Source organism: Daphnia carinata, chromosome 1, assembly GCF_022539665.2.
Source record: "Daphnia carinata strain CSIRO-1 chromosome 1, CSIRO_AGI_Dcar_HiC_V3, whole genome shotgun sequence".
In the NCBI taxonomy this organism is placed as follows: Eukaryota; Metazoa; Arthropoda; class Branchiopoda; order Diplostraca; family Daphniidae; genus Daphnia; species Daphnia carinata.
The window spans coordinates 5,725,148-5,750,035 of record NC_081331.1 but is presented as its reverse complement, the minus strand read 5'-3'; the positions used below and the strand labels follow the sequence as shown (position 1 = coordinate 5,750,035).

General features: G+C 40.3%; 1 protein-coding gene across 1 annotated transcript; it reads left to right on the top strand.

Annotated features, from left to right (window-relative positions):
* Window positions 1-15,290: 15,290 nt before the first annotated feature.
* Window positions 15,291-24,850, top strand: LOC130691450 (uncharacterized). The gene is made up of 7 exons (XM_057514400.2): window positions 15,291-17,153; window positions 20,836-20,902; window positions 21,008-21,099; window positions 22,273-22,410; window positions 22,484-22,688; window positions 23,909-24,106; window positions 24,430-24,850. The coding sequence occupies exons 1-7, from the start codon at window positions 16,101-16,103 to the stop codon at window positions 24,525-24,527; spliced, it is 1,851 nt and encodes a 616-aa protein (XP_057370383.1). The 5' UTR covers window positions 15,291-16,100; the 3' UTR covers window positions 24,528-24,850.
* Window positions 24,851-24,888: the final 38 nt, after the last annotated feature.

The window sequence follows — 24,888 nt, the reverse complement described above, 5'->3', positions numbered from 1 at the left end:
CCGCACATTTAAAAGATGCTTGGATTCTAGTAATGGTTTTCTTAAACTACCAATAGATGGCGTTAAATGAAAAAAGGCTCAGAATTGCAAACTGAAAAGCATTTAACAGAAACAGTACTCGTCACACGACTATTTATAATATATGGTTATTCTAATTTAAAAAACGAAAGCTAACATAGAAGTAATAAAATTAAGCGAGAGATTATACAAATGCTATTTAATATTAAGTTACCATTCTACCTCACTGTAGATTTTTAAATACGATGACACACTGTTAAAGTTCATTGAGAGCTCAAATGAGTATCAGACCAATAAGAAAATTACTTTTAAATATACATCCCATTAAGTTGTTATCCAGAAGAAAGCAAGAAGTTAACCTTAAGGTTTTTAAAACCTTTTTGCCAATAAACTGTCTATTATGACATTACAACCACTTCCCCTTTTCATCAGAAACCGTTCTTTACCTAATTTGAAATTGGGACCACTGCTGGTGGCTGAATCAAATTTGCTCATAAGCCCGAAAAAAAAACAAAAAAATATATATCAACACAGTAGTACAGATGTGGCTTCTGTAGTAATGCACCATTGAGAAACCGTTTCATCACAGTTTAATCGGCTGGATCCGAGAAATGAAAACAATAAAACAAAAAACACCCATCAGGAAAGCTGTGTGGCTTAGCCGATAAAGCTGATGTAACAACTCACGAAGCCGCAATGTCCTGCAAGATGTCTTTTGTTGTTGTTTCTTGACATACGTCTCGCTCATCCGGCTGCTTTTTGGGAACACTTGTGAGCGGTTAAAATACCGCCGTCCCTCTGTGTGTGTGTGTGTGTACACATAATGATGCGGAAATGAATATAAGGGATGTGGTGGTAACGTACAATAAACACCCAGGCAGCTGCATGGTGTTTATAGAGTTTGCTCGCTTGAGCCCGTGCTCCTCCTATATATTTTTCTGTTTCCCCATTTCATTTTTTTTTTTTCGGGTGAAACTCGTGCGTGAAGTTTCCTTTTTAAAAATGGCCTGGTGTGTGTGTGTATGTACGCGGCTGAGAGAGGCAGCAGGTGCTGGGCTCACCCCAGCTTTGCCCAGCAGCCACGGAGATACGCTTCCTCGATCCAGCTCCATCATCTCCATATGTAAGAGTGACAACAACCTTGGCAAGTATAAAACGAACAACGTAAAAGACCAATAAGAAAACAAAAAAGCATCAAGAAGGGAACCGATGGTCTGCCTTTAATCGTTCCCATTTATAAAAGAAAACCTGTTACGATGTCAGTCTCTAACAGACTCATATAACGCATGCATAAAATCGAATACAATTGGTGTGTGTGTGTGTGTGTGTCTAGAATACGATTATTCTTGTCTTTTGGCTTGCACGACTTTAATTGAAATCCTCGTTCCACTTCCACGAGAAACAGTGAGCTGCCAGCTGATTGTGGGAGAACAATAGCACGGATGGTTAGTCATTATCTAAGATAAGGCTTTCTTTATCGCTTTGGTGTGACGATGTTAGTTGTCGCACATTCCGAGCTGAAAGTAAAGGAAATGAGAAAAAAAGCACGTGGCGGTAATTGTGAAATGCAGAAAATGATCGAATGAAATAAATTCTGTGTGAATACAATAAAAAAAAAAGGGGGTTGAAAATTCTCGTTTTTATTATGTACATCGGGCGGATGAAGAACGTCCAGGTGTTTGGGGCAGGGCACGCGTGTCTACCTGAAATTTTTCGAAAGGGGTAAAAACGATAGAACCAGGAAAAATGATATAAAAACAGAAGTTGGACCTCTTATTTGCCATTCATTCCGCACATGTCGACCAGCCGCTTTTCATTAGTGCGCTCCGTACACGCATGGCCGCTGAAAAAAAAAAAAAAGTCAGGAGGGGTCTCGCAGTTGGTCTACATTGACGTGCTAGCTGGGCCTTCATTAAAAGCGGAAGTGCACAATTTTTTAAATTCATTTTTACTACCATTATACGTGTACCTGCAATGAAAATTCTTTTTTAAAAGGAACGGTGAAAAAGGTCGATGTATTTCTTTTATCTCCCTCCCCCCCCCCCTCTCTCTCTTTTTGCTATCAGTAGCACAACAAAAGCCTCTTCTACTGCAAACCCACAAGTGACAGGCACATAAAACCTATCCAGGCGGGATTTTTTTTTTTTTGGCTATGTATCTACGATACGGTGAAAGTCGTATCTACATGGTTTTTGATAGTGTTGATGATACTACATGGCCATCATCGATAGGCTTTGCTTACTAAGTTTTAAACCTTTTGCAGCTGTTTAAGCAACACACACACACAAAATTGTATTAAAACTTTATTTTTTCCTCCCCTCTGTCTTTTCTCCCCCCCTTCTCTTTGAGGGGAAGGGGGGAAGGTTAGAGCGACGGGTTCTTCCGCATGGCTGGTCAAGCTGACACGCTAGCGGACATTGTCCGCGTGTGCAGTCCCACTCCCGGTTTGGCATTTATTTATGTACGAACTCAATAAATACTTTTGGGGCTCGGTTGTTGCTTATCTCATCCCTCCTTGTTGTGTATTCCGGTTTTTCCCACGAATTTTCGCCACACGATCACACACCATTCAAAATTGCAATCGGTGTAACGATCAAAAGCCAAGTAAAATAACATTTAAAAAAAAAATGTTTGATTTTGTACGTGGCATCGCCTTTTTTTTTCCCCTTTTTATTTTGTTCGGAACCCAGCCCACATTTTGATGGCAGGCGTCGGTCCGTGAAGAAGAAAATGAAAATAAAAATAAAAATACGGAGGCCCTTAAATGTGATGTTGTTTTTTTTTTTATATATATCCCATTCAGCCATTTAGAGTTTGTTGGGAACTTAAGCCGCCGCCGACGCTCGGCCGTTTTTATACCATCACTCGAAATGATAGACCCATCCCGAAATGTCAGTCCAGTGGGCCGATGTGATGAATCGGCCGCAGGGCCGTCTTGTTTGATCGTTCTCTAGCGCACGCGGGCGCGATTCCTTATGTATATTTCCCAATGCTAATCTTCTTCTTTTCTCTTGACTCTTTTTTTTTTTTTTTTTTCCTCTTGGAAGACGAAAAATAAGCGGACGGGCACATGCAGCTGCACATCCCGACAGTTCGAACCTTTAGAAATATAACAGGAACTTCTTTTTTTTTTTTTCTGCGTTCTTATCTCTCTGTATTATTATTTTTTTTTTTCCCGCGTCTTAAGATTTCCATCTGCCGTTCGGCACGCTGCTGCGTTCGGCATTCTGTTTACCATATCGGCGTCGTGTTCCTCCTTGTTTTATTATTATTATATATATTTTTTTTTCTATCGACGTGTGTTGTATAGCTGTCTATTTTGCATCCAATCAGTCCCAATGTCAACCGATAGACGAACAATTTCCTTCTTATTTCGTCTTCACGATAAACGAATAACAAATTCCTCCCATGACCTCGAAAGGGCTCCGCTTTGGCCCACGTTCAAGAAAGAAAAAGCAAAAAAAAAAAAGGGACAATTTTAAGCGGCAGTTTTATGTATGAATTTAAACGACCTATATAACAGCTCTCACGACTTAAATGAACAGCAGATGAACGATTACATTTTCTAGGGACGTTTTTCAAAAATGAGCGGATGGGAAATGTTTGCTGTCGGAACGCACATCCCACGTTTGTTGTTTTTGAATGAAGCAGAAAGGGCCATGGTGGTGTTTTAAATATCTCGCCCCTCCACTGCTTGCTTGTGTATGTCACAATGCGTTTGCTGCTTGTTGCAATTTGAATTTCATGCTGGAATTTCCACTCATTTGAATATTACCAACGCCAACAGCTGACGCTTTTTGGCTTGATTCCAATTTTTGCAAATATACAGAGAGACAAAAAGACGGGAGAGAACGAAATCAAGGAGCGGCCATTAATTTTTTTTTTTTTTCAAAAATCCCCAGTAACCCGAACGAAATCGATGACGTGAGAAGGGCCCTGGAATGGCGCCACTAACGCGTTTGTTTTGCTTCTTTCCTTACAAAAAAATTTGAGTTTCCAAGATCTGTTTTAGAAAACACACATTTCTTCTGGTCTGCTTTATATAAAATCTGGTTTTGTTGTTGACATTCTTCGATTCAGTCATACAAGACGACATTGAGGCTCGAAGGACGTTCGTAAAAACAGCAAAAGCCACTTGCTTCGTGACGTTCCTTTTGGTTTCCGTTTTCTTTTTCTTCCAAATTTCATTTGTGTGGGCATTTTTTTTTTTTTCTCTTCACTCCCCAAGGCGACCGAATTCCACGAGAGATGGACGATTGCAAGGGAAAAAAATTTAAATAAGAAAAGAATATAAATATGGAAAGTGACCTAAAAGGTCACGTTGGTGACGTGATGGAACCGGAAATCCTCCATTTAAAAAATAATAAAACTCTTTTCGGTCAAGAAGAGAAGTAGGTGGTTGGGTTGAGTCTTGTTTGCGCTATCTGATTCAATTGACGCCCCTTTAGGGTGTATTTAAAAAAGGACCATCTTTTTTGCCAGACGAACCTTTCAGAGAAAAACGAAACACGTAGGCGCACTTTAAATTACAAGGGTGGCTCATCGCTGTCCGATATAGGAAAACAAAAAAAAAAAAAAAAAAATGTGTCGTCGGGAGCGTGACGTCAGAAACCTGCAACTTTCCCGTCCTTTCTGGCGTTGATGCAACACGAAACAAAACAAAACAAAAAAAATGTTTGAATAAACAATCAGCGCCACATTCCTTTTTTTTTTTTTTTTTTTTTTTCGTGAGTCGTGACTAGACATTTCATCTCGGGAGTCTGTGCAACTGCGCAATATTCAACCGAAATTTCGCACAGCACACGGGGGCAAAAAAAAAAACAAAAAACAAAAGGAACGTTTTCTATCCGCCCTCTTGTGGGAAAGAAAAATGAAGCAAGACAAAGGAGGCCACACGCGTGAGTCAACGGGAGCTCACCGAAATGCGAAAAAAAACTGGGACCCCATACATTGAAAATACACATAGCCAAATGTGAAGGCTACACACACACACACACATACTACATAGCTAAATATGTGCATTGCAACAGCCAGTAGCTGCTCAACGATAAGCATCGCTGTTTCATTCAACTGCCTTATGGCGTCTGTACATTCTTTTGTTCTTATTTCTGTTTTCGGACACGAAATCTTTTTGTAGTTGGTGAGAACGAGGAAATCGAAAGAAAGGATGATGAGGGATTATTTAACGCTCTTATTATTATATTCATCACCCTTCTCTTCTTTTTTTTTTTTTTTTTGTTATCGAGGGCCGGAATTGGTGGCCGCCGGACGGAATCGCTCACCGGGATTATGTGTCGTTCCGTTTCCAACAACGACGGAAGCCGTTGGAATTCCGGTGGAAGTAAAAAAAAAAAAAATACACGAACATAAGGGATGAGGGGTGTTTTAAAATATATATATATATTTAAAAAAATAAAAAGAATCCTGTCGAATGCCCTCGATCGTTAAAGAGGCTAAAAGGAGGGACATCATTCTTATAGACGAAATGTTTTAACCCCCGGGAAACGTACAACATGCAACTCAATAGTTTGAAAGGAAATTCTTTTTTTTTTTTGTTCGAATTTCTCCATAAGATATAACAATCGTATGGCTTGTTCTTTCATTTTTAAAGCTACGACATACGATCCGTTTGTCAAGGGCTGAAGGACAAAAAAAAAAATATGGAGGGCGCTTCTATATATACATATACAATTGTATACGAGAGGAGTTTTTGCCTGCCTGTGTCCTATCTGTTCGTCTTTTATGAACTGCATAATTGAATAAAGGGAACGGGAGACGAAAGGCCGGAAAACGACGGTTCGGCATCTCTATTATTGGCAATGATTGATTATCGATTGAGAGTCAATTGCTTTCGATTTTTGCTTTGAATTTTCGTGTTTTCTTATTGGATAGGCCTAACGTTATATAGAAATTATTTGGTGGTGAGAAGTTACATGTTAACTGATAAAGTTGTCTAAGCTGTGGCTCGATGGTACATCCAAACCGCGTTGTTCCAACGGCGTGTGACGTCAATAGTTCACTTACCGTGGCTAACCAAAGGCTGTCATAAAACCCAATCACTCGTGATCATCAAATGTTTGATTGAATTTACGTTGCTATTTTGACATTAAATTGAGCTTTCAAAGCAAAATTGCTGCGACGCAATCAGTTTGCCATTTGATCTTTCATTAGAAAAGATTTGAAGCTTTTTGCTTTCGTTCCTGAATTGAAGTCAATGATACACGAACCGTCTAATGATATCCTTCAAGCCCCAACCTGTGTGCGCTCTTTTATTCCCCTCATTGTGTGTCAAAGTAGGGCAAGCAAAAGGGGAAGAATGGCATGACAACAACGACAGCCGCCGTAACATAAAGCTACATCAATTAAAAAAATCAAGAATGATTCACTCAAGGGCGAAACTTGCATCGATCGTGCCATTGATATGAAAGGCGTGTGTGTGTCGCTGTGTCTACGTGGAAGCATTATAATAATAAAAAGGAAATATTTTAGCACGAAAGAGAGCAGAGAGCCAAGGTCGTGTGCCTCTTTCTTATATTCTTGATTAAGAAATGATTGACTTGTGATCGATTGACTCAGCATAGGGGTGTGTTGTTGTGTAGGATTTAATTGGAAGCCAGGAAGAAGAGAGAAGCAATCCTTATAAAGTTGTGGGGAACATTTAGCCATTGGCCAAATGCATTGGCAGATATGGGCACTAACAAAAACGTCCTTGTCGGCATCTTTCGTTCAGGGACACACGTTCAACTCGTAAGAAACTAATGATTCTCTTAACGCGAAACAAGTCAAACGAGAAGGAAAAACTAATCAGTTTCGCAAAGTGCGTCGTGTATTTGTCGTTTATTAAGACTTTTGAACAGGTGTAACGTACGCATTCGACCACTCACGAACGTCCCTACTTGCGTTCATAGAAAGTCAAACGTTTCGGGTCTCAGGGTCTTGTTTGAAACTGATTTGCTATTAGAAAACGAGACTGTGTTCCATGTTTGCATCGCAAAGTCTTAACTTGTTTATTTTTGCTTTAAATATTGGTAGGCACATGTTTACCTTGGCTACCATTTTTCGTGACATCGAATGTTGGTGTACGTTTATGGCAGCGTGAGGCGGACGGAAGCCACGAGCCAGCTGAGTTTGCCACATGAAAATTCAGTTTGCCGATGACTTTGCGTATTCTTAACTATGAACTTGACTCGTCGCTATCAATAATGTAATTGACTGGGAAAAATGAAACTATTCTTGATCACGCTGCCTTTTTCATGTATCGCTAAATGAATTTAAATTTTGAAACGGGACCAACTCATCGACTCCTTTTTTTTTTCTTTCTTAATTCATCATAACGGGAATCTGCAATTAAAGTCCTTAGTTTCAATTCACTTCATTTTGTCCTAATAATATCTATCCTTGTTGGGAGGCTGTAGCGTTGTGTAATGGGTAGTCATCGTTTAACTATATATGTTTGAAGTCGGTCTAACCGACCCAAATGATTTCTGCCCTTCTGGCACATTTTTTTTTACGTTCATCTCTTTACGTGATGTTCCCTCCAGGTAACTACGAGGTAGTTAACAATGCATCACATACTGGAACATACAGTCTCATTTGCATGTGTGTAGACGTTTGATGAACTAGCACAACAATCAGCTTCTATATGCCGAAGACAAAAAAAAAAAAAAAATTCGTTACGAAAAGAAAGTGACTACGATGCACCAATTCAATGTTTATTTATGTTGCGATTAAAATGTCCAGCAGAAATTTCTCTTGAGGCAAGAGGAGATGAGGTCTTCTTGAGGGTTGTCATCGACTGATTGATACCACTCGACTATATCCAGCTTTTTGAAACGATCTGGAACACAAAGAAACCGCCAATCTTCTTCTTTTTTTTTCGTTTAAAAGAACAATTGCATTAAACGATAGAACTCGTGTTTTTTCGTTCAAACAGGACGTACTCTCCTGAAAGTAACTTGTCATGACATTAGGCGCTTGGCAAATTTTAATTGGTCGTATATATCAAGCTAAACTGACCTTTAAAACAGCCTCTGCGTGTCCAGCACAAGAAACATCGTGTCAGTTAAAAAAAAAAAACACTCTAATTAAGGCGGAACGCTTCGTGAGAATTTTCCCTGTTACGCTTTTAGCGCTGCATTTTATCCCGACCTCTTTGAAAGACGAAGGCTGGATTGGCCTCAAGCGAAGCTGGTCCAGCATCGAAAGAACTATTTTCCAGTTGCGACAAGTCGTAGCGATTTTCGGTTTCAACTACGATATCCTATTGTCAATCGATCCGCTTGGTTAAGCATTCATTTTAAAGTTTAGTGATTGAATTGTGTGTAAAAAAAAAAAAATGGTGATAAATACGCATGAAATTTTATTCTTTTTTAGATGTAATTTGGCCTGAGGATTTCGGAAGGCAATCTTAATAAGAGCAACGCAAAAAAATCATACTGCCTTTTTTTTTTTTTTTTTTAACAAGGTTATAATCATCACGAATCGTTCGTTGATTGATGACCTATTTAATAGCGAACGACTTTTATGGATTGCACGTTATGTCTAATGTCGTGTTGGACTAACTCAGGCAAAACTCCCGACTTTGGCTTGTTTAATCACTAAAAAAAAAAAAAATCCTGTTATTGGGTGCACGCTTTAACCATAACTTAATAAGTCGCCAGAGGCAATTTGTGCGCGTTTTCCTCGTCCGGGAAGAAAAAACACGAGCAGCCATGACAACGGTATAGTGCGGGAGGAGGAAAAATGGGAGATTAAAAAATCATTTTCAGGTACAAAAACATTAATTTATCGGAACCCTTTAAAAAAATGAACACGGTCCGTTCAATATTCTCAGAAATGATTGATTATGGATTTGAAGAAAATCAATACCGGATTTTTTTTTTTTTTTTTTTTTAGTATAGGGGTCTATTTTCAAACGCTGTTTTTGTTTTTTAGGCGTTGCGACGTAAGACTTTAAAGAAAAACTCGATTAGGAAATGAAGGGCAGCTGCATTTGCGCTGCGGGAATGTGATTAAAAAAAAAAAAAAAAAAAATAGGGAAAAGCCGAAAAAGAAAAAACCTCTTTTTAAATTTTGGTTAGCCGCCATTGGCAAAATATTGACAGATACCAACGAGAAAAGAGGGTCCCGACACACGTAGACATCTATAAGCTGCTGTGGATGGCCACGGTAGTTATTCAATCTGTTATTCCTTTTTATGTATGGCCCGCTCGAGGGGGGGAGGAGAGAAATGCCAGGGTCAGCCAAACAGAAAAACGGCAATCGTTGTGTTGACTTTGTGCCCTCTTTCTCTTTGTCGAATGATTGTATTGAATGACCAAGTGACTGTCGGTTCGTGCAACTGACTATAAACAGATGAAACCTTATCACATTCTCAATGATGCGAAAGGCTTATAACATCTGCCTTAAAGCGGCGGCGGCAAAACGCGTCCGATCCACTTTGAACTTTTTTATCCACCACAAAATTCGAGGCCTTTTTTTTTTTTTTTTTTTCTCGAAAGAGCGGAGAACATAAGTGGTAAATAAGCGGCTGCTGCTTTTCCTCATCGTCGCATATTTAACTGCGAAAGAGAATTCGATCGTATATAGGAGAACAGAAAACGTCCTGTCTTTCTTCTTTCATTTCAACACTTCCTACTAAAAAGAAAAACGTATAGCTTCGTAAAAAAACAAAACAATACAATTAGACGGTCCTCCCTCCTTTTTTATCGCGCAATCTTCTATATATGTATACGTTTTTTTTTCCTTAAAAAAAAAGAAGGGGCTGTTTGTAGGCTCTCCGGAAAGGGATCTGGTCTGGCCGTCATTAGCATCCCTTTGATTACAACAATCAGGCTGCCGTTTTTCGTTTGTTTCATATGCTTTTTGGCTGTATATAAGTACTAAGTAGTTGCATTGTAAGAGCCCTCTGTAGCAAGCTATATATAATATAAGACAGCAGGGGCTTTTGTGGGCAACTGTTTCCCCCAATCCGCACGCCCCATGAAACGGGTTATTGGGGGTAGATGCGCCATACATCGACACAAACAGCATCTTCCTATTTTTCACTTTGATCTTTCGGCCCCTTTTTTTTCTTACTATGTAGTAAAACATTGCCTTTTTTGTGTGTGTGTGTCTATGGGAAAAGGATAAAAAAAAAAAACTAAAGCCCATCAAAAAGAACCGTGTTAAGTGTCGTGCCCAGCACTGATTGGGTTATCCTCTCCTGCATCTCGTACATATATGTAAGGGAGGCTGGGCGGAAGCGATAAAAGCTAAACCAAACAATGTACGTACGAGTCTCCGTTTGTATTTTTAAAATAAAACGAATGAGACGTTCCACCAAACATCTACTAGCGTGCATGCGTTTTTTTTCTTTCTTGTAGAAGGCCAGACAAGGAAATTCAATTGAAGATTCCAGGGCAAAAAGAATGGGGCGCTGGAAATCAGTGTATAGGGTACGTTGACGGATGCGACGGAATGTTCACTTTGCCATACATTAATACAATATATGCGGGCAACGTGGGAGAGAGACAGTCGACGGGGGCAAACGTAGCGGGGAGCCCTCACGCAATTGCACGCCGTGTCGGACAACAGGAAGTGACGTGATAAGATTTTTCTTTCTTTTTTTTTTTTTTTTTTGCTCTCACTTTGTTGCCTCTTTTTCGCCCTCTTGAATGTCTTTGACCTTTCTTCTTTTTTTATACAATCATCTGATTGTTATTATATTTTTTTGAGCCTGGAACGCCTGAGGACTGTGGCGCTAATCAACTCCTTGAAAAGATATAGACCGTATAGAAGAAAGAGGGCAGAGAGCTGTTAATCGTCTGTACTAAACAGAGTCGGCTGCTATGGAATTAGTATAATATTTAATGGTGCAGTTAGAGAAAGAAGAAGAGGAGGAAGTCTTTGTGGGAGAGGCACACACAGAAGAAAAAATATATTTATCCAAGTAAGAGGGTGGTTTTTCTAGACTCTTGCTGTGCTCGGTAATAATAAAAACACACATATATATATATACACACACTCGTCTTCTTACTTGTGGCGAGAGGGAAAGAAAGAGGAGCAGTAACACACACAACAGCAGCGTGGGAAAAAAGCGTTCCACGGCCGGCAGCAGCTGTTGTCCATGGTTATATACATCCCTTTTTAAAGAAGAAGAAGTCTTTTGTTTTTTTCTTTCCGCCTCTAACCTGCCCTCTAACCAAAGACACTTGCTTCTTTTTTTTTTTCGCTTGTTGCAAGTCCAGTACAGTTTCATTTTTCATCCGGACCAAAAGGCTATGATCGTCCATTGCGGTATTATACAGAAAGGAACGCCATTTTTTTTTTTTTCTTTTAAATTGACCCCAAACCGCAATAGGACGTCCATGAAGCAATACAACGGAAAGATGTGTTACCATCGTACCCATATTTACTGAATTAAAAAAGAAAAAAAAAATCCAAAAAAGGTCGTTGCATCGTAGAGGGGGGGAGGCTATTTCATTATATGGAAGGCCGTTGTCATGCTCGACTGCCATTATACACCGATAGAAACAAGAGGGACATGGCTTTTTTCTGTGGTGCTGACTTTTCCTTGTGTATCTTTTCCCTCTTTTTTTGTTTTTTCTTTTCAAGTCGGTGGGTTTTCATCGACGGGCTCGAAGTTGAAAGAGAATGTGACGAGACGTGACGAGACATTCGACGGTTCTCTATTCTTTTTTAGTGACGGACCATTGGACATGAGAGTCACATCAGTTGCTTCTTTCTCCGAAAAAAAGGTAAGATGACGGGTCTAAACTACCTGTGTCAGAGGGCCCATCATACCTGTGCTGCTGTCTTGTATTCTACGCTTATTTTGATGCTGCTGACGAGATCGTTAAAGGTCACGGGCATGATTGGACATGCATAGACATGGTTGGAAGGGGGAGGGGGGACGAATAACCTATTTGAGATTGCTACCGTTCTAAAGAACACGGGACTAAAAATATAAAATGGTCGAGGGCAATAGATGTGAATGAGCTGCAATCAGGCCGAAACAGAGTTTTGAACCAATTATGCATCGGAGTTTTAAAGAAGACATTTTTTTTTTTCAGAGATGGAAGAAAAAGGGAGGAACAAATTCTTTTCTAGTCTGGGAAGAAGAAATGTACAACGTGCATTAGCAACAGTTGTACAGCCATGAAAAAAAAACAAAAAAAACAAATGACCTGCTGCAGTTGTACCATCCCCAGATGGATAGTCCCGTGGCTGAGACAAGGCCAGCAGGGCATTTATCGTGCGTCACGACGTCGTCGTCGGTCTTTCGCCTCCGCCCCACCATCACTCTACCACCTCGTTTTTGGCCTTTCCCGCTGCTATAGAAATTCTTCTTTCAAGAAAAAGGAATTTGAAAAGAACACGCGAGAGAATGGGACCACCTTTCGGTATGTTCTTGATTTTTGTTCATTATTTTTTTTTTTTGTTTTTCACAAGTCATGAAGCAAAACAACTTTCTAGTTGATGTTTCTCGAGCGTTGATCACGAAAAAGACAATTGCACGAACAATTTGGCACGTTTTTTTAAAACTTGTATGTACACCAGAAAAATGTTTAAATCATATGACATCTATACTTTCTTTTTCATGGGGACGGATAAAGAATGGATGTCGCAAGCTGTGTGGAAGACGTCGGCTGGATGATATGTTATCTGTCATGGATCGACCCACCGACGGCAAGGCCATGTCTAATATTCTAATCATGGAACCAATCACGAAACGACAGGGAAACCTGCTCCCCCCCATCATTCGTCATACGTTTTTTTTTTTTTCTTCCTAACTTAAATACAAAACAAAAAATAAAAATTCTTTTTGAAAAAGAAAAAAAAAAAAAATCTCGGGAATTCAACGACATCATCAGCGAGATGCGCAGCGCGGTCCGGCTGAATTCTTCATTAGTCAATGATTTTTTGATTCAGTGTCTATAGGAACACGGGGCCATTTCGCTCATTGTTGCCGCTTCAATATTTATTGTTATTAGATTGGACATGTTCCGCCTTTTCCGATATGTGTGGCTAAAGAAAAAGGAATGGCGGCGTATTTATCTGTCTCCATTAAGCGTCCATTATTCATGTCCTCATCGGCGTAAGAGACCCCAGCAACAAGCATATTTTCAAAGGGAACCTCGGGGACCATCACTCTGATGTTGTATATTCACATACAGCCAACGACCCACCTTTTTTTTTCCTACTTGCACTGACAAATAAACGAAACCCCTCAAAAAAAAAAAAAAAAAAGAAGGAAGAAATAAATGGCCGCTTTGATTTATCGCCATCCTGCCAACATCTTTCTTTCTCGGACATTTTCTAATAGGGAAGACTTCCCCCCCCCCCAAAAAAAAAAAAAATGGACAGGCACTAAGCTAGAGTGGTAAGCAAAAAAAAAAAAGGAAAAGTCATTACGAGAGAGAGAAACATGTATTGGAACAGGAATTAGATGCAGGCACCAGTGTCTAACGTGCGTATATCTGTCACAACGTTATGGGATCATCGTCAATCTCTTTAAACATGAAGCTATTCGTACATGAAAAATCAGTTCGCAATGGCTCTGTATCGAACCCAAATTTCCACTTAAGATAAGAAATAATAATACGGAGGAAGGTCCATGGCGTATCGATACGTTCAACATTACACGTACAACCCAAATGGTCCCCTCGTGGATCGGTCCCCCCCCCATTTACAGCAACGAAATTGGACTCTTGCAATCTTCGAGAAACGTTTTCTAATCTAATGAGATCATCGCTAATACGGGGTGGGGAACCCAAATGAATAGGATCTGAAATAATCCAATACGCACAACGATACATCAATTGTACGTATAGAAAATGGCAGCATTGACAATATGTCTGACACAAGAGTATAAAGCAAAAAAAAAAAAAGGATTTTACGCATCTCAAAATCCCCTCTAGCGTATCACGTAAATTGAGACGCTCGGCCATATAATATTATCACGTAGAGCGCAAACATGTTTCTTATCGTCCACTGTATATACATACACATAAATGTGTTTGTGTGGGAGGGGAAGGCGGGGTGGCACGGAGGAATGTTTAGAGAGAGACCTTGGGTGTTCATCAATTGCTCGTCGGGGTTGATCATGTACGATGAGATTGCATGATTATGATGTACTGCTATACTACAACTGTAAAGCCTTGAGGACACAAACGTCTGTCTCCATTCGCCCAATTTTCAAGGCAATTGAAAGACGTCGGAGGAGGATGTGTGTGTGTCATTTTTCTTTCGCTGCTGCAGCAGGGACCCGACCAAATTTTCACCCCTCAATTGCTGCAGCGTGTGCACGCCTCTATTGCGTGTGTTATTAAAAGCTGTTAAGACAGCTGCGTTCTCTTGCTGACGCCAAAAGACAATCGTTAGAAGAGGCAACACACATACATTTAGGCTCAGAGGGCAAACAACATTCGAAGGCCCACACAAAGACCCTCGCTTCTCTCATGAACTCTTTGATATCTCTTCAATTTTTTTTGGTTTCTAACTCATTATATATTCAAAATGTGGAAAGTAAAAAAATGTTTTTATTTAAAGAATAGCGAAAGTGAAGATTAGCTACCGCAAACCTTGGCGCATTTCGCCTACACTGGCCAAACCTCCTCCGCCTCTTTTACCTACTGCACCAGGAGCTCATTCAATTCTGAGAAAGAAAAAAAAACAAAACAAAAAAACATTGTTGAATACGATTTAGTGATTAGCCTACTTTTCTTAAAAAGTCAGTGATGGGAACGCATTCAACACGATAGATCAGCTATCTCTTCAAGACCCTTTGATGGTTGCAAAACGTTCGAATAGATTTGGCACCGCGCACGCTAGTCTCTCTTTTATAGAACCTAAAACTGTTTAGCTATGCTGTGCGCAGAATATTATGCAAATGCAGACGACTTATTGCGTTGGCCAAACGGCCAACAAATACCTGATGTAATAGATCGTAAAAAACACGAATCTTGTGCGGGTGTTTTGCGTAGGTTTCATTCAGTCTCCTGTGTAATAGTATTTTCGAGAATGACTCAAACAAAAATCTTTGTTGATTTCCCTTTTTATTTTATTTTTTCCTTCGTCCCCCCCCCCCCCCCCCCCCGTCAATGCCGTTCTTTCACTGTGGATACTACACATGCGACACAAGCGGATAGAAAAAGAAAATGGGGAGCCTTACGGGACGGAGTGGGAGGGACTTTTACTTGGAAGTTGGCAGAGCCCAAAAGCAAAGTTCAGTGCGCCCCGAGTGCTCAGTCGCAGCCTGACGCTGGTCCAGTACGGACCTCGTTTGTCTGTAGTTCTACGTTGTTCTAAAAGTTTCGATTTCATTTTCCAAAGTGAATCTGTTTTCGTCGTACACGTCGAAAATTGTTGCGTTTGTCAAGTTATCTATTGACAAATCGAATTGATTTATGAATATATATATACGAAAACATTTTCGTTTTTTGGGGTGGACGTTTTGCTACACCCAACAGGTGGCTGACAGTGTTCTTTTTGTGACAGAAAAACGCCCCCTTTATTTCTCCTGAATTCCATCGTGGACATATTCGTTCAAGTCATCTCAAAGTGTTGCTGCTGCTGCACCAGAACAAGGACAAACATTTCGTATTGTGAGGCCAGTGTCGTCCATATGTGTGTGTGTAATCTTATCCTCAGTGTGTGACTGGTTTTCAAGACCCACCATCTTTTTTTCTTTTTTTTTTTGCTCTTGTCAAACATCCGCCTTGTTTATTCAATTTTCTTTTATTCTCCCAATTTTTTTGTTCTTCCCTTTTGGAACTCGTCAATGTTCAGTCGACTGTTGGGATTTGTTTTCTTTCTCTTTTTTCGTACTCGTTTTCAAAACACACACACACACACACAATTATCCGAGAAGTGAGTGACACATGAAAGATATTTCGGCACATGCCCATCAGAAAGAAAACCCAAGGTATACTTGCTATTTTTTTTTATTTCATTTCTTTCCCCCTCCCCTTTCAAACGTATATTCCCCACTTGATATCTTCTCCCCTTATCTCTCAAGTGTGTGTGTCCTTCCGGAGTTAGCGAACTGGAAAAACACACTCGTTACATTACGAATTGATAAATAGAATATAAAAATCAACATGTTGTTGAATAACAACGGACCGAGTGACACTGTTGTCCAACCACCGGGAGGCGTCTTCCGGCGACAGAAGCAACAAGAGGCCGAACGGCACAGCAATAACAACAGCAGTAAGACGAAGAGGAGCGGCAAGAGCGCATCGGCTGGAGGTGGCACTTCATCTGTTCGTAATTCGTGGTCTTTTACGAGCGAATTGCCCATGCAAGTGCCCACTGTGCCCACTGTTAAAGAGAACATCTACGTCGATCCGGAGACGTTGATCAACGCCAATGGGGAACTGAAAGCCGTCTCGCGTTCCAGACTGCGACAAAGGAGCGTGTCTAACTTGAACGCGGCTGCGTTGGCCGGAACGAGAGAACGTCGTGATCACAGCTCGTCTAATCGCCATCAGAATGGAGGCACCATGGCGAAAGGTGTGGACTACATCCGCATCCATCACCCGACTCCGGTCCGGGCTGCGTTAGCAGCTCAGCACCAACCGATCGATCTGACGGCCACCGCCTTACCTCCAGCCACGAACGTCGTTGACTTACAGATTCAAGACAGGTCCGAATACGGAAATCCAGACGGATCTTCGGCCCATTCGACGGCTGAACGGGACAGCGGAGTGGTGGCTAACGTGAAAACTGGAGATCAGACTGGATTGATTCATCCAGTCATGGATTTGTATCAAGCCATCAATCAGAATCAATCGAACGATTACAAGATCATCCAGGGTTATGTGATCCAGCCGGAAATGGGCGCCGATGGCTGCATGAGCTCGCAACAACACGCTCATCCGGGCCAAGCGGCTAACGCGCCCATGGTGCGACACGGTTCCGGACGTGGATCAGCAACAAACGCACGTGGTTTCCCATCGTCATCTTCATCATCGGCCGGATCGACTGGCAAAACGTCGGCGGAAGTTCATGCGAGCCGGAAACCCGCAGCTGCTGGTGCTCCAGTGCCCACCAGTACGGGACCGAATGCTGTCAAAACCGAGTGGACCTTCCTTCCGTCGCCTACAGCCAACACCACCGAACCCCAACACCGTGAAATCAACTCCAAACCAGAGGTATGTTTTACTCTGCCCTTTTTCTTTTTTTTTTTTTTTTTTTTTTTTTTTTGGATGGTGTAGGGGGCTCTTCGTTACCTACCCCCTGAAACAAACCCCAATTTAGGGAATGGGGGTTTTAAAAATGGGGTAAGGCCAGATGGTTACTCAACGTATAGCACAAACACATGCAATAATGTATATATATTTTTTTTCATACCGTTAGAACGCGATAAGAATTTATTAAGTGTAGTACACATGTAGGCGAGTTCATAAAGAAAGTGGGGGAGGGGGGTTGTCGTATCCCATCGTTCATCTTGAAAGAACAAAAGGATTTCTTGGAGGAAGAAAGTCGCACGTTTGGCACGTCTCGATCCGGTTGCGCCCGTCATTAAAAACAAAATAGAAATAAGAAAACTGATACGCTCTCTATTTTTATTTTTAGAGGGTTGTGTATGGGGAGAGAGAGAGCCCAGGTGTTGGGTGTTTTATTTTTTAAACTCACGGTCCCGCCCGTTCTTCATTTTGTTTTCTACCGGTTACACAGTGAACAGAGCGCTGAAATGTTTGAATCGATTATCTACCCCGAGCAGCGTGAATCAGCCACAACAAAAGGCTTTAATGGTGGCGAGAGGACTGTCCTCTCACTCACGACCTACCGCAAAATGCAAACGTGGCTGCGATGTTATGAAATCAAAAAAAAAAAAAAAAAAGATTTTAATGTTTCTCCTGGAAAAGGCCAATGCTTTACGGTGTGCCCAAAACAAGAAGAAAATGTCGGTTAAAGCCAATGGATTTTGTTGGGAAACGTAAAACCCACGGGGTGGCATTTGAGAGGGTCGACGACAACAACGACGGAAACCTACAAAAATATAATTTTCTCCCTTTTTTTTTTTCTCTTCTTATTTTCTTTTATTGCTCTTTCCTTTTTGTTATGTCGTCTGTGTGGCCCGTAGTTGCCATGGACGCGGAAACACTAGTGACGTCGATATGTAGACTTGCACGCATAAGAGCCGCGTGCAAAGCCAATTGGCGCACTCTAATATTTATGGACGCACTACGGCCATGCCCGTGACTATGGAAACTATACAAATGCACACCGTCGATGATGATTGTTTCAATGGGCATCCCCCCCCCCACTATTTTTTATTTGATTATTTGAACTGGAAAAAGCAAAGAGGGACATACTTTTAAAAAAAAAACCAGCGCGCGCGCAGCGTCAGTTCCAGCCGCTACTTTATCAGCCTCACCATATAAGGTCTTATCATTTTTTTTTTGTTTTTGAAAACAAAAATAAAAGAAGAGGGTTTCTAACCTTGGGAGAGTTGAAAAAAAAAAGAAGCATTCCGTAGTGAAAGATATATACATCGTCGACCCACCCGCTGTTCGCTTTCATTCTCGTTCTCCTTATTTTATTTTATTTTTTTTTGTTTGAAAGTTGAAGGATTCGATTTAAGAGCTTTATGAGGCATGTTCCAATCGATTTCCAGCCTTTTTCCTTCGTGTTGCGTATCGTTTCGTGTAAAGTCTCTCTTTATTCCCGCACTGAATTATTCAAAACACCAAACTTGGGAGAGAGCGAGAATTATGGCCGTCATAATAACATTGACCTTACTGAAAAAAAAAAAAAAAAAGCACAGCGCAAGAGAAATGCAAGACAATTGGCTAGCTCTCCGTGTTGATCACATTTATAAAAAAGAATTATTTTATTCTTTACCGAGTTTAAAAAAAAAAAGGGAAACATTCGACACGGTTTCAATGCTGGTCGATTTGGAACTCTCCCAATTGTTTGTGTTGCGGTTTGCGTTATTATAAAGCGCACACACCGCGATAGCGGATTCCAAAAGAAAATTTCCATCTAAGCAGCTTCCAGGATTTCATTTTTTTTTTGTTCTCCAATTGTTTTCACATTTTTTTTTTTTTCATTAGAAAAAAGGAATTTCTGCTTCGTTATTTTTCACGTGAAGCGCACGGGGGAAAGCCACACTTTTCCGGTTTTCTCTTTCTGATCTGGTACCCCCCTAGCCCCCACGATTTACAAACCCTGAAATGCTACAATCAAACAACAATACCTCTTAGGGGGCATTGAGCAGCAAAAATAAATCCTGTAGAGGAGTAAAAAGGCTCAGGTTCCAGCCCTCGCTAACTGCGGGATATTTTTAGGGTGTAGTTTTTTTTTTTTTTTTTATATTTTATTTTGAACATCCAACTCGCCTTTTTTTTTTACACCCTCTCTATATACTACGTCGAGCTGAAAATGAAGATTTATTCTTCTCGTAGACTGGCGTAATTGCGCAACATGGAGGCCCCTGCGGAGGATTTTTTCCCCTACCAGTAGAGTGGGGAAAAAAGAAAAAAAAAAAAAAAAAGATGTGTTAATGATTATGAAAAAGATAGCGCGACTGTTGGCGTCTGCACGCATTCAGAGGTTTGTTGATTGGCTAATCGCACCACACGCACTAGAGATGATGAACTGTTACGTCCCTTCCCATTTTCACGAAAGGGCCAACACAAAAAGCAAAAAAAAAAAAATCTTTTCTTTTTCTTTTGTGTTTTTAAAGAGGAGGAGTTTTGATCTACCAGTGAGTGTGAACATCTCGCCAAGATGAAGTGGATTTCATTCTGTCCAATTTCGTGTCAAGTCTCTCAAAGTCACGCTCGTTTCACGTCAACCGTGCACAATCTCCGGCGATAGATGATTATTATTATCCTGTTGTATACGCACACATATCCTGTTGAAAAGGCTTTTTTTTTTTTTTTTTTTTTTTTTTAATATTCTTTTCAAATGTCGGATCACGTTGGGCATATCACGCGAAAGGATTTTTTTTTTTCGATTCGCTTGTTCCCAACTTTCATTTTTTTTTTCTTTCCAAACTCGAGGATCACTAAAAAACGGGCGATACGGTGAGGCTTTGAATCTCTTATTTTGTGGTTGCGTGTATTATAAAATACTCCACACGCAGACAAACATTAATAGGACTTTCACTCGTGAACGCATCTTGTGTGTACTTTTGGTTTTGCGAATGCATCGGGTGACGTGGAGCATGAAGAAACACGCCCTTGTTTGGGAAAAAGATGGACGACAATCAGCCATCGATCGTTGGCTTTTCCACGTCGTTGTTAAACGAACGTCTACACATTATATCAGATTGCTGGAAAAGGAGCGCACGAAGAGAGCCACACGCTCATTAATTGCGGCCGCGCGAAGAAGTGCCCCCTACCACTTTCCTGAAATCTCTTGCTGTTTTCTTTCTTTCTTTTTTTTTTTCGTGCTTTTTATAGATGCTTTTTAACCTAAAAGCCTGCAAGAAAATTATAGTCAAAAGAGAGAGAGGTAGAAAACAAGATTTTTACCTTTTTAAATTGATATCTGTGGTTACCCGCTTATTAGTTCCTATTTGGTGTACGCTGCGAACGGTGGTAAATTATCAAAGCAAAACGCATACACAACAATAGGGACATAATGCTAAACCGGTCGGGATCAAACCGGTGCTGAACTTAATCGCGACCTGGCTCAGTGGCGCTCGTTTCAAAAAGGGCCATCATCTCTGAAAAGAAATGGGCGCCCTTGACTCTCTCTCTCGTGTTCGTAATATTTACCATATCAAACCGTTTTTTTTTTTAAACATGTTATTTATGGGACGTGCATCTTCCGTAGCTCTTTTAATTGATTAAAATTTTTTTTTTTTTTTTTTTTTAACAGGAATCTTCGATGGTGCGCAAGGGACTTCTATGGGTCATGCGCGATCGCATTTTCTCCCGCTACCACGGTAAACTATTTTGCGTATTTAAAATACAGTGTTGTCCAAAAATACATGTTTCGTCGTTCATCATTTGAATAATCGTTCTACTCTGTCTTTTGTTTTTTTTCCTAGAACGCTTTTGTATCCTGACCCGAAACTACTTGCACTGTTTCAAGAAAGGCTCCGAAGCAAGTTTGACTCAAATGGGCAACTTCTTGTTCAAGGTATGCACGGAACAGTACTAAAAAAAAAAAAAAATAAATTACATATACATTTTATTTATACATAAGAGAAAAGAACTAGGAATACATTAGCGGACCACTCGAAAAAAAAAAAAAAAAAAGTAAGAGTGGCCCTTTTTTTTTTTTTTTTTTTTTGAGTAATTGAAACCCCCGAAAAAAACACACACAAAAAAAAAAAGTGGGCAGACAGAAGAAGATGAAAAAAAAGGGTAAAATTTGAATATCTATGCGCTCGAGTTGCTATCGCTTGTATTGCCGAAAATGGACACGCGTGTAGAGAAACAAAAAAAAAAAACAAAACAGATCGTTAGTGAACTCGTATACATAACGTATGTATATTCACTAGCTGCCTTGAACTTTGGATTTGTAGACCGATCAGCGCGAAAAGAACCTTCCTTGTTATGTTTTCTTTTTAACGACTCGTGTGTATGTGTAACAAACTGAATTATATATTCCATTTGGGATGTGAGGAGAGTTTGTTTTTGAAAAGGAAAGGGGGGGGGGGAGCATCGTCAAGAGGTCCGGCGCGTGTCGTAAACAGTTCAAAGAAGAGCGAACGACTTCAGTGACGGCTCCACGTTATGTGAAATCCTCCATTACACACATGAGAGACTAAAATTGGTGTGTGAATATGCTTATGTAGCCCCCCTCTCTGTCATTTATTTTAATTTATGTAAGGGGAACATGTTTTCCCAATATCTCTTGATGACGTTTGAATACGTTACCATGACGATATTTTTGGTTCACCTTTTATTTATTTTTTTTTTTCCCTACAAGCACGTAACATGTTTTAGGCTGTATATAGCGTAAAACAACCCTCCGGATGCAAAAGAAAAAGGGAGGGAAATGAGTGTTTGCTTTAAGGGCGTCCGGAATGACCTCCGCATTCTCTCCCCCTCTTTTTTTTTTTGTGATTCCAATTCAAGTTAACTATTATTGTTCTTCTATAGTCATCGCTGTATGTGCTACTCATCCAAAGGTACACACAAAATAAAGGGGGGGGGGAGGAACACATAGGAATAAGGGGGGAGAAGAAAAGACAAGGCTTGGGAATTTTTACTGTCAAAGAGAAAAGAAAAGAAAAATTCTTTTGTTAGTCGAAGGATGTGCTTTTTGGAGGAACCTGTTTGGTGACATTTTCGTCTTTTCCAACAGGTGAACTTGGCCGAGGTGATTGCCGTCCAATGGCTGGACAAGAGGGGGACAGCTATTGTGTGCTTAACGCTAGCCAAAGAGGGCCGACTTCTGCTCAAGACGTCTATGGATCTCAACGGATGGTTTGACGATTTACAGGTTTGTCTCTACTTCTTTCGTTTTACCTGTTCATGCCGTCAGTCAGTGTCAATAACGATCTGTCACGTCTTAGTGTTGCGTCAAAGAAACCATTGGACGCCGCCAGACTTTGTTAATGGACCAGCGAGGAAGGACTGAAACTTTCACGTCATCGTCCGTGTCCGTTGCTCAGCAACAACAGCCGCAACAACAACAACGACCTGCTCCAGTCCAATCGGTTTATCGCGATCGGAGTCTGGCAGCCAGGGAAAACAATAAGCCAACCAATCGATTCTCTCGTAAGTACCTCCTTTTTCTTTTCAACGCTAAAATGCAAAAGCATTTGCGCCCCTCTCTTCGCTTTTAATGGGTTATAATAACTTGGCTAATGTGCAGAATCGCCCCCCCCCCCCCGAAAAAAACAAAGCCAAAACAAGGATTTTTTTTTTTCTCAATCAAACCATCGTAAAAAATCTTTAGGATATCAGATCAGTTTTATCACGTTTTAGTGCTACAGAGTGCTTCTCTATCAAAGTCAGCTGAATCGTTCATCTTCTGTATCACGTGAGTTTTTTTTTTTTTTTTTTGCCCTCTCGGTGGGTTTCTTCTGCTGAACTGTCGGCCTGTCACAGTCCTCCGAAATGCTAAACAATGGCCACTCTTACCGGTTGATTGTCGTTTGAAATCTAGAAATCACCAGCTTTGCACGTTGGGCACACGTTCGGGAAAGCCTCTTAGGACAAGTGAATTGTTTTCGATTTTTTATTTGTGTTCTCCTCTTCTACTTGTACACTCCATCACGTGTCTAACTGTCCGTGACTAGAAAACGTCGTGCTGTCGAACGGTCACGTTGCTAATAGCCAACGTTGCAAATGAGCGGTTTTTTTTTTTAAAGGGAGGAACATTCCAACAGTTCAGTCACGCCAAGCATTTCCTTTTTTGTTTTGCAAATTGTCTTAAAATGTTGGCAGGACAATGGTATCCATTTTCTAAGAAAAAAAAACTGGGAAATCGTAAAATATTTTGGTTTCGAAAAAGAATTGCGTAATAAACTTTGGGCTAGTCAAAATACATAAAAATCGAGTTTGCTTTTTTGCAAGACAAAAAAAGAATTTTGTTTTGGCACTTTCGGATAAAATCGACGTTAAAGTGTTGTACGTTTCACATGCGACAAGATACGTGAATTGAGATGTAAAAAATGCAATTTTTTTTTTTTGTATTTTATGATTGCTGATTTTAAGAAACGGGTCATTTGAGACGTTTGAAATGCAAAGCTTGTGCGTCACGTTCTCTTTCGGGGGTGTCGCAGTAAAGATACTATAAACGAGGAAAAAGGGAAACGCGAAACGATGAAACCGCATCAATATTAAAAATTTAACAGTCCCTTTTTTTTCAATGCACACTCGTATTTGCATGTCCCTTCCTTTTTCTTTTTATGTATTTCATATTTATGTGTTTTCTTCTTCTTCTTTTTTTTTTTTCCTGATATGTGCAACTTTGATTGGATTGGCGTGTGCAGTGATGGTTGACCACGAAGTGAAATTGACAGGGACCGGCGGCAGTACTTCAGATCATTCAGACAATGGGCTGAATAATAGTGCAGTATTAACAGCCGAACCTCAGAGCCTAGGAAACTATAACGCCGTTCCGGCTCAGGTGACGTCTTCAACTCCGCCACCCGCAGTACAGAGTCCTCCCGTCCCGGTTCCCTATCGAGGTTAGTATGACGAAGATGCGGCTCCTCTTTTTTTTTTTTTTATTTCACAAAGAACAAACCGTTTTCTTAAAAATGAAATTAGGGGACCAAAAAAGTACATAAAAAGAAGTCAATAATAAAAAAGGCTCGCTTCAGTGATCCAACTTTGGTTTGGCCATTTGTGTTACAGATTATTCTTCCTTGTCATCGTTTTTTTTTTTTTTGTTGTTGAAACTTTCCTAGTTCTCATGACCCAACTTTTTTTTTTCTTTCCGTCCCAAATAATCAACAGTTCGTATCTTGATTTTTTAAAAATGTCCCTTTTGTTTTTTTATTTTTATTAGAACGTTCCGTGAGCTTCGACAGGTCCCGTGCATCCAAAGCTGAAAGGGAAGCCAAACGGAGATCCTACTACCCCAGCAATCACGTCACGCAAGTGTGAAAACAAAAAGGACAACAACAAAACAAAACAAAATCAATAATTTTGGAGTTTAAATATTGAAAACTTCAGATTCAACACGATACGGCTGGTGGACGAAGCCGTACCATGTTTATATATATATGTATCCGCTTATCCGATTTACAGTCGTTGACAGAAAAAAAAAAAGGGGAGGAGTAATCATTATCATGAAATCTGAATATCTTGTGTCTAGTCATATAGGAGCCTCTTTTAAAAACAAAAAAAAAACAAAACAAAGAAATAATGCGATGTGTGGCCCTTTCTACGTCGTTTTGGACAAACAGTAATAATCTCTCAACTAAAAATTATTCGCCCTTTTTAACCTAAAACAGTTTGGTAAAGT